The sequence below is a fragment of the Henckelia pumila genome, chromosome 1 (genome assembly GCF_033568475.1).
Source record: "Henckelia pumila isolate YLH828 chromosome 1, ASM3356847v2, whole genome shotgun sequence".
NCBI classification, from domain to species: Eukaryota; Viridiplantae; Streptophyta; class Magnoliopsida; order Lamiales; family Gesneriaceae; genus Henckelia; species Henckelia pumila.
Window position 1 is genome coordinate 42,234,414 of NC_133120.1, and position 13,034 is coordinate 42,247,447.

The 13,034-nt window shown below is 42.2% G+C and overlaps 1 protein-coding gene across 1 annotated transcript; it reads left to right on the top strand.

The window, feature by feature from the left end:
* Nucleotides 1-9,388: 9,388 nt before the first annotated feature.
* On the top strand, nt 9,389-12,804 carry LOC140866228 (receptor-like kinase TMK4). Its single transcript, XM_073271204.1, has 2 exons — nt 9,389-11,733; nt 12,086-12,804. The coding sequence occupies exons 1-2, from the start codon at nt 9,423-9,425 to the stop codon at nt 12,595-12,597; spliced, it is 2,823 nt and encodes a 940-aa protein (XP_073127305.1). The 5' UTR covers nt 9,389-9,422; the 3' UTR covers nt 12,598-12,804.
* The last annotated feature ends 230 nt before the right edge of the window (nt 12,805-13,034 follow it).

A 13,034-nucleotide genomic window follows, 5' to 3' on the forward strand; every position in this document is an offset into this window, starting at 1 on the left:
GAGTATCACCTTTCAGGAAGGTGATGAGATTCGGTGTGAAAGGCAAGTTGTCTCCTCGTTTCATTGGGCCTTTCCAGATACTGGAGAAGATCGAAGATGTTGCATATTGTTTGGCTTTACCGCCACATCTTTCTAGTATACATAATGTTTTTCATGTGTCGTTGCTTCGACAGTATATAGCTGATGAATCTCATGTGATTCAGTCTACTGATATTCAGCTAGAGCCAGATTTGTCTTTTGTTGAACGACCAATCCGCATCCTAGACAGGAAGGAGAAAGTTCTTCGGAACAAGACTATACCACTTGTGATGGTACAGTGGCAGCGCCGAGGCGTTGAAGAAGCAACTTGGGAAACTGAGAGTCGTATGCAAGCGGAATATCCTGAGTTTTTTGCTTTGTATTTTTGATTAACATGTAGTTGTAATTACAGTTGATGTAATAAAACATGGTTTGATATTTCATATTGTTATCTTGATTTTGTCTTTAGATGTTATTTCGCGGACGAAATATCTAAAGGTGGGGAGAATGTAGTAACCCAGATTCCATTTGAAGATAATAATATTTTTAAGGGTTAGTAATTAACCGATTCCGGAGTTTAATTGGGCTTCAGAAGAGAATTTGGGCTTTTGAGTTTGGGCCGGATCGGAAGCTCCGATCCCAGCCACTTCGGAACCTCATCGGAAGCACAGAGATCGGAAGCTCCGATCCTGGAACGAAAGTTCCGATCTCCGGCTGCCAGCTTTACCCGATGACTCAGCCACGAGTTTTGACAAGTGTTGAACGTAGAGCAGATCGGAAGCTCCGATCGCCCGATCGGAAGTTCCGATCCTGACGTGTCACACATGCATGCAATGAGCTGGATCGGAAGCTCCGATCCTGAAATCGAAAGTTCCGATCCTGGTCAGGAATTTTGTCTATAAATAGGGTTTCGCAGATTCATTTTCAATTACGAATTCCCGAGTTTCCTTCTTCAGTAATATAGTGTGAGATACACACTTGAGGGCCCTATCGGTTATAATAGAGGTTCTGGAATAACCAAAGTGTGGTTATAGTCATCAGGGACTAGCGACTTCAAAGGGCTAACTACGGACGAAGGTATGGTCCGGGAATCTATTTAAGTTTTGGGAGTACTTATTAGCTTAGTTAAGGCTTATAAAATTTATGTAGTGATACGGTGAACTTTTGAATATAGGCTTGGAACCTAGCATCCTACTTTACTTGAACTAGCCTAGAGGTACGTACACATTGACTGAGATTGCCAGCGAGTATACATGTTTATATGATGCATTTATTTGGCATTATTATATGGCATGATGTATGATTTACCGTTTTCCATATTCATATGTCATGTGCATATACACGTTGAGCCTATACCTTGTTATACCTGACTATAGAGCCGCTCAGCTCTATACTCGATAGTCTGTCACTGAGAGTACCGTGACGGCGTGGGCATTTATGTCTGTCTACTCTGGTGTACTAGACGAGTGTGGTTGCACCCAGAGGTTGATCCGTGCGGTGGCAGCACTCATGTAGCGCCGGTTCTGAGCATGACTTTTCAGATGACCCTTTACCAGTCATCATGTTGCATTCATTATATACATATGTTTACTCATGTCTATGTACTGGGCGTTAGCGCTCACGTCCTAGTTGTTATCTCGGACACCCTATTCCATGGGGCAGGTCGCAGGATGGACGGAGCCGGTAGTTCGAGGCAGGACTAAGGAGCCGGAGCTTTTCAGGGGAATTTATACAGCAGGATATGTTTTAGCTGTATAATGTTTACTTTTAAGTTCTTCGATTTGGTCGTATCACTACAGATTTAAGCCTGGATTATGTTACTAAGCAGATATGTAAATTATGGATTATGTTTCCGCACGTTTTTACTCTGTTAAGTATTTTGCTATATTAAGTTTAATGCATGCTATTAGTTGCCAGTTAGTAGGTGATTCCATGCAGGGTCACTACAGCGGAAGACTTAAATAAAACCAGACCGGCAGAATACAACCGGTTAAACAAATTCGATTATACAACCTAATCGAATAAATAAGACTAAAGGCAAAAGTCTACAGCTAATCTCGCTGTCTTCACTGGTCACTGGCTACTCCAAGCTCCTGGTACTCAATCCTGCACCTACACCTGCCCCGTCGAATGGGGTGTTCAGATACACAGAAAAGACTGGACGTGAGCTCTAAGCTCAATACGAAAGCACGGGTAAAACATACAAACATGATGCATTCAAATGACAGGGTATCCATATCTGGGATAACTGTATACAACTGCTCAGTAATGGCGCCTAGGACATGAGTGGTACAACCCGGGGAGCAAACCCTGCGTACACTGCTCATTCCTAACGGACATAGACCGTGTTTTCTAGATGCCAGTGCCGGCTAACCTGTCGGTCGCAGGTCGCTCGACATCAACCGTTCGAACAAGGCTGAGCAGCCCTACATGGCTAATCTCAAAAGATGGAAAGGCACAATATGATATGCACATGCTGCATAATAATATGACACACAAATGCAACATATAAGCATGAAAAACCCGTTGACTATCTCATTCAGTACTTACGTACCTTATTACAGGTAGTCTTAGTAGTCCCACTCTAGATTTCAAGCCTATCATCAACTCTACAATGAAAATACCCATGCATCATTCATTAACCTCTAAAAGCCTTAACTAAGATATTGCATACTCCTAAATAATTTAAGGAGACCATAGCTATACCTGCATTCGTCGTCAGCCCGCTAATGGTAATTGACTCAAATCTAGGCCACAGCTCCGCTACGACGCCTGGATCGCCATGCCACTTCCGGATTCCCCATAGGATGCCTAGAACTCCCTAGATCTGAGTTAGAATGCTAAGGAATCGAGAGAGAAGAGAGGAAAGGTGCGAGTTGAAATGAATCTCGGCTCCACTATTTATAGACACGGAACGGACCGTCCGTTCCTCAATGTTGCGTCCGTTCTGCCTGACGAACGTTGCTTTCGATCCCCATCGTTGCTTCCGATGTCCCATCAAGTGCGTAAGCAATGACGTAATATTGCTGACATCACGGATGACATCAACTGCCAGAACGTTGCATCCGTTCATGAACGTTTCTTCCGTTCCTGGTCACCCTTCGGGCCATTTCCAATCATTTTGAATCCATTTTTGAAGTCCTTTAACTCAACAGAAACTTTCTTAATCATGTATTAATAATTCAAAACATGATCACATGATTAATATAGTCATTAATCATTAATTACGGATACGGGTCACTACATTCTCCCCCCTTAAAAGATTTCGTCCTCGAAATTTAGGGTAAAACCTCGAGAACATACTAGAGACACTTGTCTGAGTGTCTGGTCAAAATAGCTTTCGACAAACTTGGACTCTTGTCGAATTCCTTGTAAGCTCCATTAATGTTGAACCGCATTAACATTCTCCCAACTGAATATTACTGCGCTACTGGTTGACAGTCGAACTCCTCTGGCGCTAGCATATCACAACACTGGTACATATTCCATTCGGACCACGATCTCCCTGATCACGAAGGATACAAACACCCTCTTGATCAAGATCATCGTCCCAAAGGAAATTTTAGACTGACAAAGACCAAGTCATAACCTGACTGGCTTAAGACATTTGTAGAATCACTAATCGAATCTAACCATCTAATGGTTCCAAAAGTTCTCTGTGCTTAACACCTCTAGTCAGGAAAAACCATTCCCAACATTGTGCTGACACAACAAAGCCCTAATTCTCCCCAAGAGAATCTAGTTGCCACAAAGTCATACTTTAACATAACTGTTTAGCACAATTCTCAGACTGGTCATCCTTCCCATGCCCTACCAAAGCGAACGATCTTCCCAAGCAATTATTGGGAACTCAGACCATCCAGTCTAGTACCAATCACAGCTCATGTTTCTTAGTATAACTCAGCACTGTGCCCTGATGAAAACTATCATCGCTCGCCAATAATGACGCTAAGTCATCTCCTAGCCATTGGCCTGCGAAGCCACGCATACACTGCAATGGAAATCATCACGCCTCTGATGATCTACATCATCTCGACCATAGGTTATTCACCCATGAATTCAATCGATGACATCCTCCTGCTAGTTATACATACTCGCAATTAGTGTATGCTCATCAAGACTAAGGCAAGCTTCCACCAATATGCTCGACTGGGACATTCCACAGTGCACAGACATATGGAAATGCTTCCTACTCCGCCTCAAAATCTTGACAGTTACATGCGCCTGGTATAACTCACCACGTAGTCTCGGATGATACCATAATTGCTCGTCCCAACCTCCAAAGGTAGAACATAAAGATCCTGGAAACTGAATCCCAACGTATTCTCCAGAGTCAAATTACTCCTTTGTTGAACGCATCAGTCTTAGCATTGAAAAGACTAATTCATCGGTTCCCTAGTCACTCCGGGGAAACACTTACGCTCGAAGTAATTTTTCACACAAAATGCTTCTAATTGTCGTTCCTTGCTAATACGCAATATCTTTGACAAACAGTCTGCATAGATGTGACTTACTGACTCGAAAGAACAAATTCGATTCGTCACGATCTTGCGAAATCTTCAATTCCCACAACAATCTTGTTGGCTACTAAGTCAACCATCGACTATCTCAGTCATCTCAATGATCTCACGCATCACACGCTGAAAGTTAGTGACGCACTCTGCTGGATCTCGAGAACTAGTTCCCAGCTAATGTCCATTAGCATTTCTAACTACTCGTCTGATCTAAACACAACGGTATACATAGATGTCCTCACAAGAACATTATCCGATGAGCTACCAATTCTTTCGCTTGTTTCCCCTGTCAAGTTGACATCTAACTTGACCATACAAGTCAATTGTAATCTTTCAGTAGATTCGTCTCTGGAAAACCTAGAGACTCCAAATCATCACCTGCTCCGAGACTGTACCAAGTACTCATCTCCTAAGCACTAAGCGTCAAAATACTATCCCAAGTATTTCTCGATTGCTATATCCAAATCATTACTGATTGGATTTACCTTATCGATCTCGTCGAACTACTGATTCTCGCACTCATCCGATCAGACAACCACTGATCATCTAAACCTATGTGGCTCAATCAATAACCATGACTCAGCTGCCACAAATAACTATTTCCAAACACTTGGAATACCCTTATCGCTCTGATTTCAACACACCCATAATTAATAACCAGACAATAGCTATTAGTATCCTATCGACACAATCTCGTGCCTTACTACTGACAGCTGCCTCGTATACTGAACTTAATCAACCTAACTTTGACAGATTTAGCCAATAGCCACTAGTAGTCACTAGCATAGATCCCGTGCTACCTTAGCACTACCATTCGTTGTCTTGTTCATCCAAGGCAATCATCAAGACGAACTAAGCCCAAGATTCGCATCGCGATCTATCAACCTAGCCCATTTCCATCCCATGGAAAATCCTACGCTCAACCTCTGATAATATCAGACAGTACTTAGCGCAAACACTAGACTCACTATCCTTGCCTCGTTCATTCAGGATGAACATCGCGATTTGTCGAGTCCAAGAATCATAATTAAAGAATCCCAAAGATTCTCACAATCTTCGGACACACTCCTGATTATATCCCTTGCTAAGATTGTGCAACAATTCAAGACTGATGTAGCTTACCATGAAACTCACCTGGACAACCACCAAGGTTTCACGGTTATAGGCTATGATTCCCTCTCATCTCAAATAGTCCTGTACAATCCTTAACATATCATATAATCCATCATAGATGAAGTCAATCATCATGGAGTAGTCCTCGTATTCGAGTCGAAGTCTTAAAACAACATCTCATCCAAGTTCTTGGATGACTCCTATCACAGGGAAATTCTAACCAAAACTCTGATGACAACCCCTAGACATCGCTGGTAGAAATCCGTCCACCTACTAGATCCACACGTCTAGCAGTAACCCAAAGGTTAAAACCTATCTGCTCATAGTACACACTCATCAAGGAAATTCCTCCAAGACTGGTTCTCACAGTCTAACACTCAACCTATATCTCTGGAACACCAGACAATATCGAACCATCGATATCAAACCTGATATCTAATCCAAGGTCATACCCTGTTGTGACTGTCGCCAAATCCCTAGACTGAGTAGTCTTCCCACCGCCATCTCCTGAAGCACAAAAGCTCCCAGGTACCGCTGGCATAGGGTCGCGCCCCATCACGTCTAGTCATGGTCATATTCCACAACGCTCGGCATATAATTGACCTGACATCCTGATGAAAACCCATCATCACAAGTCTACATCTAACAAAGGTCAGACAGCCTACTATTCTAAGGAAACAACCTAGAACAAAGCTCAATGTTCTAAACCGAACAATACCCTTAATGCCTCTAGATGAGTCCGCTCATCGCTGGAACTATCCCAGTCCACTGACTAACTAGTTCAATCTTAGGAAAACGCCTAGACTAACCGCAAGTCAAACAGTCACAGTCGGCCCACTCAAACCCCATGAGCTACAATAGTTTAACACTAATCAACTAAAACCAAGCCAACCTTCCGCACAATCATGCAATCATTCACAACATACTGGATAAATAATACATGTATCATTGCTTCATGTTATGTACAATTCTCTTTATTACAATTCCATGTAATACAATTACAGTATTTCGAAAATACAATGAAATGTACAAACGAACTTGGAATGATACAACCAAAGTATGATTATTCATTACATCTGAAATACTGTTTACACCTACAATAATACAGTATTTAAATCATCGTACTCGTCTTTGTCTCTTGAGCATGAAGCTTCTAATCGACACACGCATCGATACAAGCATACTCTCGTCCAAGTCTCTCTACATGTCCTCCCACGAAGAACTACGGAGAAATGGCACGTGATAGCTAACCAGCTATGCTCTGCGTCATTGCCTGTCAGTCGACCTCTTCTGCTCATGATCTACCATCAGCTTTCTTCTTGTAACCAAATCATGCTTTTGAACATGAAGTTTCCCGTACATCTACCAAAAGCATCGATACAGGCGTACCGGCAAAACCACGTTCTGCATGAGTTTAAAGACCTTACGCTCGAAACCTGTCATGCCTTAGGCACTCGAGGCATTCTCTGGTAAAGGTCTATCTGACAATCTCTCCAACTACGACTGGAGAATCTTCAGAGTAGTGTCATCATGGTAATGACTGTACAGATGCAAGCATCAAGTAAGTCCCCACCAATCCTCTGTCACTGCTTCTTGCATCCGGTACTCGATCCAAAACTAGGATCCACATGAGTAGAAATCTCGAACTCTCGAACACGATCCATCGCTCCTGTGCGCACTCGTTGGAATTTCATAAGCCAAATCTTTAGAAATCCTGCCGATGATGATAGTCTTCGGGCAATCTAATCGCCGCATCATCACCTCTTCCAAGGTCTCATCAATCCTATAAGGATAACCCAAAGTCTTTAATACTATATCCCAAGTCTCTTGCATGCATGCTCTGATATCAATAAATATAGCGACCCAACCCGGATCCACTACCTAATCAGAGTTAAAAGCATAATTAAGCATGCATAAAATAAATTGCTGCGGAAGACTTAAATAAAAGCAGACTGGCAGAATACAACCGGTTAAACAAATTTGATTATACAACCCAATCGAATAAATAAGCCTAAAGGCAAAAACCTACCGCTAATCCTGCTGTCTTCACTAGTCACTGGCTACTCCAAGCTCCTGGTACTTAATCCTGCACCTACACCTGCCCCGTCGAATGAGGTGTCCAGATACACAGAAAAGATTGGACGTGAGCTCTAAGCTCAATACGAAAGCATGGGTAAAACATACAAACATGATGCATGCAAATGACAGGGTATCCATATCTGGGATAACTGTATACAACTGCTCAGTAATGGTGCCTAGGACATGAGTGGTAAAACCCGGGGAGCAAACCCTGCGTACACTGCTCATTCCTAACGGACGTAGACCGTGTCTTCCAGATGCCAGTGTCGGCTAACCCGTCGGTCGCGGGGCGCTCGACATCAACCGTCCGAATAGGGCTGAGCGGCCCTACATGGCTCATCTCAAAATATGGAAAGGCACAATATGATATGCACATGCTGCATAATAATATGACGCACAAATGCAACATATAAGCATGCAAAATCCGCTGGCTATCTCAGTCAGTACTTACGTACCTTATTACAGGTAGTCCTAGCTGTCCCACTCTAGGTTCCAAGCCTATCATCAACTTTACAATGCAAATACCCATGCATCATTCATTAAGCTCTAAAAACCTTAACTAAGCTATTGCATACTCCTAAATAATTTAAGGAGACCATAGCTATACCTGCGTTTGTCGTCAGCCCGCTGATGGTAATTGTCTCAAAACTAGGCCACAGCTCCGCTACGACGCCTGGATCGCTATGCCACTTCCGGATTCCCCATAGGATGCCTAGAACTCCCTAGATCTGAGTTAGAAGGCTAAGAAATTGAGAGAGAAGAGAGGAAAGGTGCGAGTTGAAATGAATCTCGGCTCCTCTATTTATAGACACGGAACGGAACGTCTGTTCCTCAACGTTGCGTCCGTTCTTCCTGACGAACGTTGCTTCCAATCCCCATCGTTGCTTCCGATGTCCCATCAAGTGCGTAAGCAATGACATAATATTGCTGACGCCACGGATGACATCAACTGCCAGAACGTTGCATCCGTTCATGAACGTTGCTTCCGTTCCTGGTCACCATTCGGGCCATTTCCGATCATTCTGAATCCATTTCTGAAGTCCGTTAACTCAACAGAAACTTCCTTAATCATGTATTAATAATTAAAAACATGATCACATGATTAATATAGTCATTAATCATTAATTTAAACATAATCATTAAATCACGATTGGATGAAATACATTCATTTCAAATTTATTTAAAGTCTCTTTAATACTCGTGAGTGAATTTATGGATTTTTCGGGTGTTACAAGGACATTCTAATATAGAGGAGCGAGAGTGTGTGTCTACATATGTGTGTGTAGAAATTATTATAAGTTTAAGTCAAATATTACCGCAAGAGATTTAGGGGTGGTTTGGTGCGGTTATTGAAGAAAAAAAAAATTAATCGTACAATGTATATGGTTTGGTTTTTAATTATTTTTTTTAATTGTGATTTTTAAAAAAAATTAAGAAAAAACGATGTCGTGCAATTCGATTCGGGCGATTATTAAAAGAATTTGATCAGTCTTACTATTAGATCATAATATATTAGATGTGAAAAATAAATAATAAAATAATTTTTTTTTAAAAAATTTAAAATAAAATTATAAATTTTGTACGCGTAAAAAGTTGAGATGTTGAAACTGCCCACATGTGAACTAGGTTGGGTTTCTTCTGTCCAATCTCCAAAAACTTTAACTTCTTTCTAAGTATTATATATTTCTTCCCCTTGAAATGGAAATTACTTCTCTTCCTCACCACAACCAACCACCAATGGCCACCCTCTCCCCCCCACGCCGCCGCCGCCGCCTCCTCTTCCATCTCTTCTTGACCCTCCTCCCTCTCCTCGCCACCTCCGACGACTCAGCTGCCATGTTGAAGCTCCTCGCCTCACTCTCTCCGGCCCCACCTGGCTGGTCTTCCGACACAAACTTTTGCAAGTGGACAAATGTCAACTGCGATACCACCGGCTCTTACGTCACCGGAATCAACCTCAACTCCGCCTCCGTTTCCGGCACGCTCCCCCCGGAGATCAACAGCCTCTCCCAGCTCAAAACCATCGCCCTTCAAAAGAACTCTCTCACCGGAACTCTGCCTTCGTTTGAGAACATGACTTCTCTCGAGCAGATATTTCTTGACGGAAATGGTTTCACCTCGGTTCCCAAGAACTTCCTTTTAGGCCTCACGAATCTTCAGACTCTGAGTATAAGCGGGAATTACAAACTGGGTCCTTGGGAGATCCCGGCTTATTTAACTGGAAGTTCAAATCTCGTTACCTTCTATGCCAGCAATGCTAGCATCTATGGGATCATTCCGGATATTTTTGGGTCTTTCCCGAATTTGCAAAACCTGAGGTTGTCTTACAACTTCTTGAATGGATCTTTGCCGAAGTCCTTTTCCGGATCGGAGATTCAAAATCTTTGGCTCAATAATCAGCAACAAGGGGGGTTATCTGGTACTATCGACGTGCTAGCTAACATGCCCCAGCTGTATCAGGTGTGGTTCCAGGAAAATGCTTTCTCTGGTGGGATTCCTGATTTGTCAAAGTGTGTGAATTTGTTTGATTTGCAGTTGAGAGATAATAGGTTTACTGGAGTGTTGCCGCCTTCTTTGATGAGTTTGCCAAATTTGCTTAATATAACGTTGCAGAATAACAAGTTGCAAGGGCCTTATCCCCAGTTTTCTAGTAATGTTCAGGCCACTATTGGCACCACTAATAGCTTTTGCTTAGAAAAACCAGGTCCTTGTGATCCGCAGGTTAGTGTACTTCTTGATGTTGCCGGTGCTTTAGGGTATCCAATGTCTTTAGCCCAATCTTGGTCTGGAAATAGTGCTTGTCAACCAGTTTGGAGCTTTATTAATTGTGATACCAAGGGAAATGTGGTGATTGTGAACATGGGAAAGCAAGGTTATTATGGCACTATTTCCCCGGCATTTGCGAAACTCACCTCGTTGAGGACTTTGATGTTGAATGATAATAAGCTTACTGGAACGATCCCTGGTGTCTTGACTAGTTTGTCCCAGCTTCAAACTTTTGATGTGTCTAAGAATAATTTGTCTGGTCCAATTCCGGTATTTCCTGCAAGTGTGAAGTTTAATAAAGCTGGGAATGAGTTTCTTGGACAAAATGTAACTGATGGTGGTGAAGCTGGTGGTGCGCCAGGGGGTGGATCGGGTTCTGGGTTGAACGGATCCGGATCTTCCAAAGGGTCTGCCTCGGCCGGTATGATTGCAGGGGTGGTAATAGCTGTTGTGTTATTCGTAGGAGTACTGTTGTTCGTTTCTTTTAAGTGCTATATGAAGAGACGTCATAAGAGGTTTGGGAGGGTTGAGAGGTCTGAACTAGGGAAAGAAATGGTGAAAACCAATGTAACTAATGGCATACAAGGATATGCTGGAGTTCCGAGTGAGTTACACAGCAATAGCAGTGGTGATCACAGTGAAATTCCCATTTTCGAAGGTGGAAACGTAGCTATCTCAATACAAATTCTTAGGCAAGTTACGGACAATTTCAGGGACGAGAATGTGTTGGGTAGAGGAGGATTTGGAGTCGTTTACAAAGGTGAATTGCACGATGGCACAAAGATAGCTGTGAAGAGAATGGAATCTGGAGTAATGGGTACGAAAGGGATGAATGAGTTCCAAGCGGAAATCGCGGTTCTTACCAAAGTTAGGCACAGACATTTGGTTGCTCTTCTTGGATACTGTATCAATGGGAGTGAGAGGCTTTTGGTTTACGAGTACATGCCTCAGGGAACTTTAAGCCAGCATTTGTTTGAATGGGAAGAACTTGGCTATCATCCTTTTACGTGGAAACAGCGGGTGACAATAGCATTAGATGTTGGTAGAGGTGTCGAGTATCTTCACAGCTTGGCTCAACAAAGTTTCATTCATAGAGATTTGAAGCCCTCGAATATACTTCTTACAGATGATATGAGAGCAAAGGTTGCGGATTTCGGACTAGTCAAGCATGCTCCTGATGGCAAATATTCGCTTGAGACTCGGTTGGCTGGAACATTTGGCTATCTTGCACCCGAATATGCTGGTATGAGTTTCCTATGCAACTTCTTGAACAAATCTTGGCTATTATTTTTGTTAGGCCATTACATAACATGATCTAATCACGAACATTTGTTTCAAGAAAATATGGTTGAGAAGTTCTTTGGTTAAGGTATAGAATAAGCTATAATGTTGAATAGCCTGACTGCTAAGGTAGTGTTTGGCTGCACTACCTAAATTTGCTTGAAGTATTGGTTATTTGCATTTGGTGACAATATGTGCAACTACTAGAGCTTTTTCTTTCATGTCTTAATAGATCGGTAAATGCTTTGTCGATCATAGTAAATTGTTGGTCGTGTAAGACAATAAAAACTGACATGTTTTGTTTTTATGGACAGCTACTGGCAGAGTGACAACAAAAGTTGATGTTTATGCATTTGGGGTCGTCTTAATGGAGATCATCACTGGTCGAAAAGCTCTAGACGAAAGAATGCCGGACGATAAATCTCATCTAGTCACTTGGTTTCGCCGAGTCCTTATCAACAAAGACAACCTTCGGAAGTCTATCGACCCAACTCTTGATCCTGACGACGAAACATACGAGAGCATTTGCAAAGTTGCAGAACTTGCTGGTCACTGCACAGCTCGTGAGCCATATCAACGTCCCGACATGGGGCATGCGGTTAATATCTTGGGCCCGCTCGTCGAACAATGGAAACCTTCGAAACCGGAAGAAGAAGAATTCGGCATTGATCTACATATGAGCCTTCCACAAGCCCTTCAAAGATGGCAAGCTAATGAAGGTACTTCAAGGATGTTTGACAATCTCTCTTATGGTCAAACACAATCGAGCATTCCGGCAAAACCTTCCGGATTCGTAGACAGCTTCAGCTCGACGGATTGTAGGTAGCATGAATAATAGACATATTCAGAACATATAAGATCGAAACAGGTGCAAGATGAGTCAGAGTCAAGTCCTCCCAGCCCTCGTGGAGGCACTAAACAAGCTTGCAAGTTGTATTTAATTAATTCTTTTTTTTTTATTTGTGTAATGTAACATGACCTGAGTTTATGAGAATATTTTGTTGCACTTAATTGGATTGTTTTTGAAGTTGAAGATTGGCTGGACTATGAAATTGAAATTAACTAATGTGACCTGTGATTGTGAAAGAAAGATTAGTATAATTAGGGTGCACAAAAATTTCTTTCATGTTTTGTGGTTTACATTAAATTCCACTCCCCGTGTTGTTTGGACGGAAAGATCTTGACACACTTTCTTCTTAGTAACTTTAAATTCATCAAATCTTTCCGTCTGAACGAATTTTTATACCATTTGTTTGTCACAGT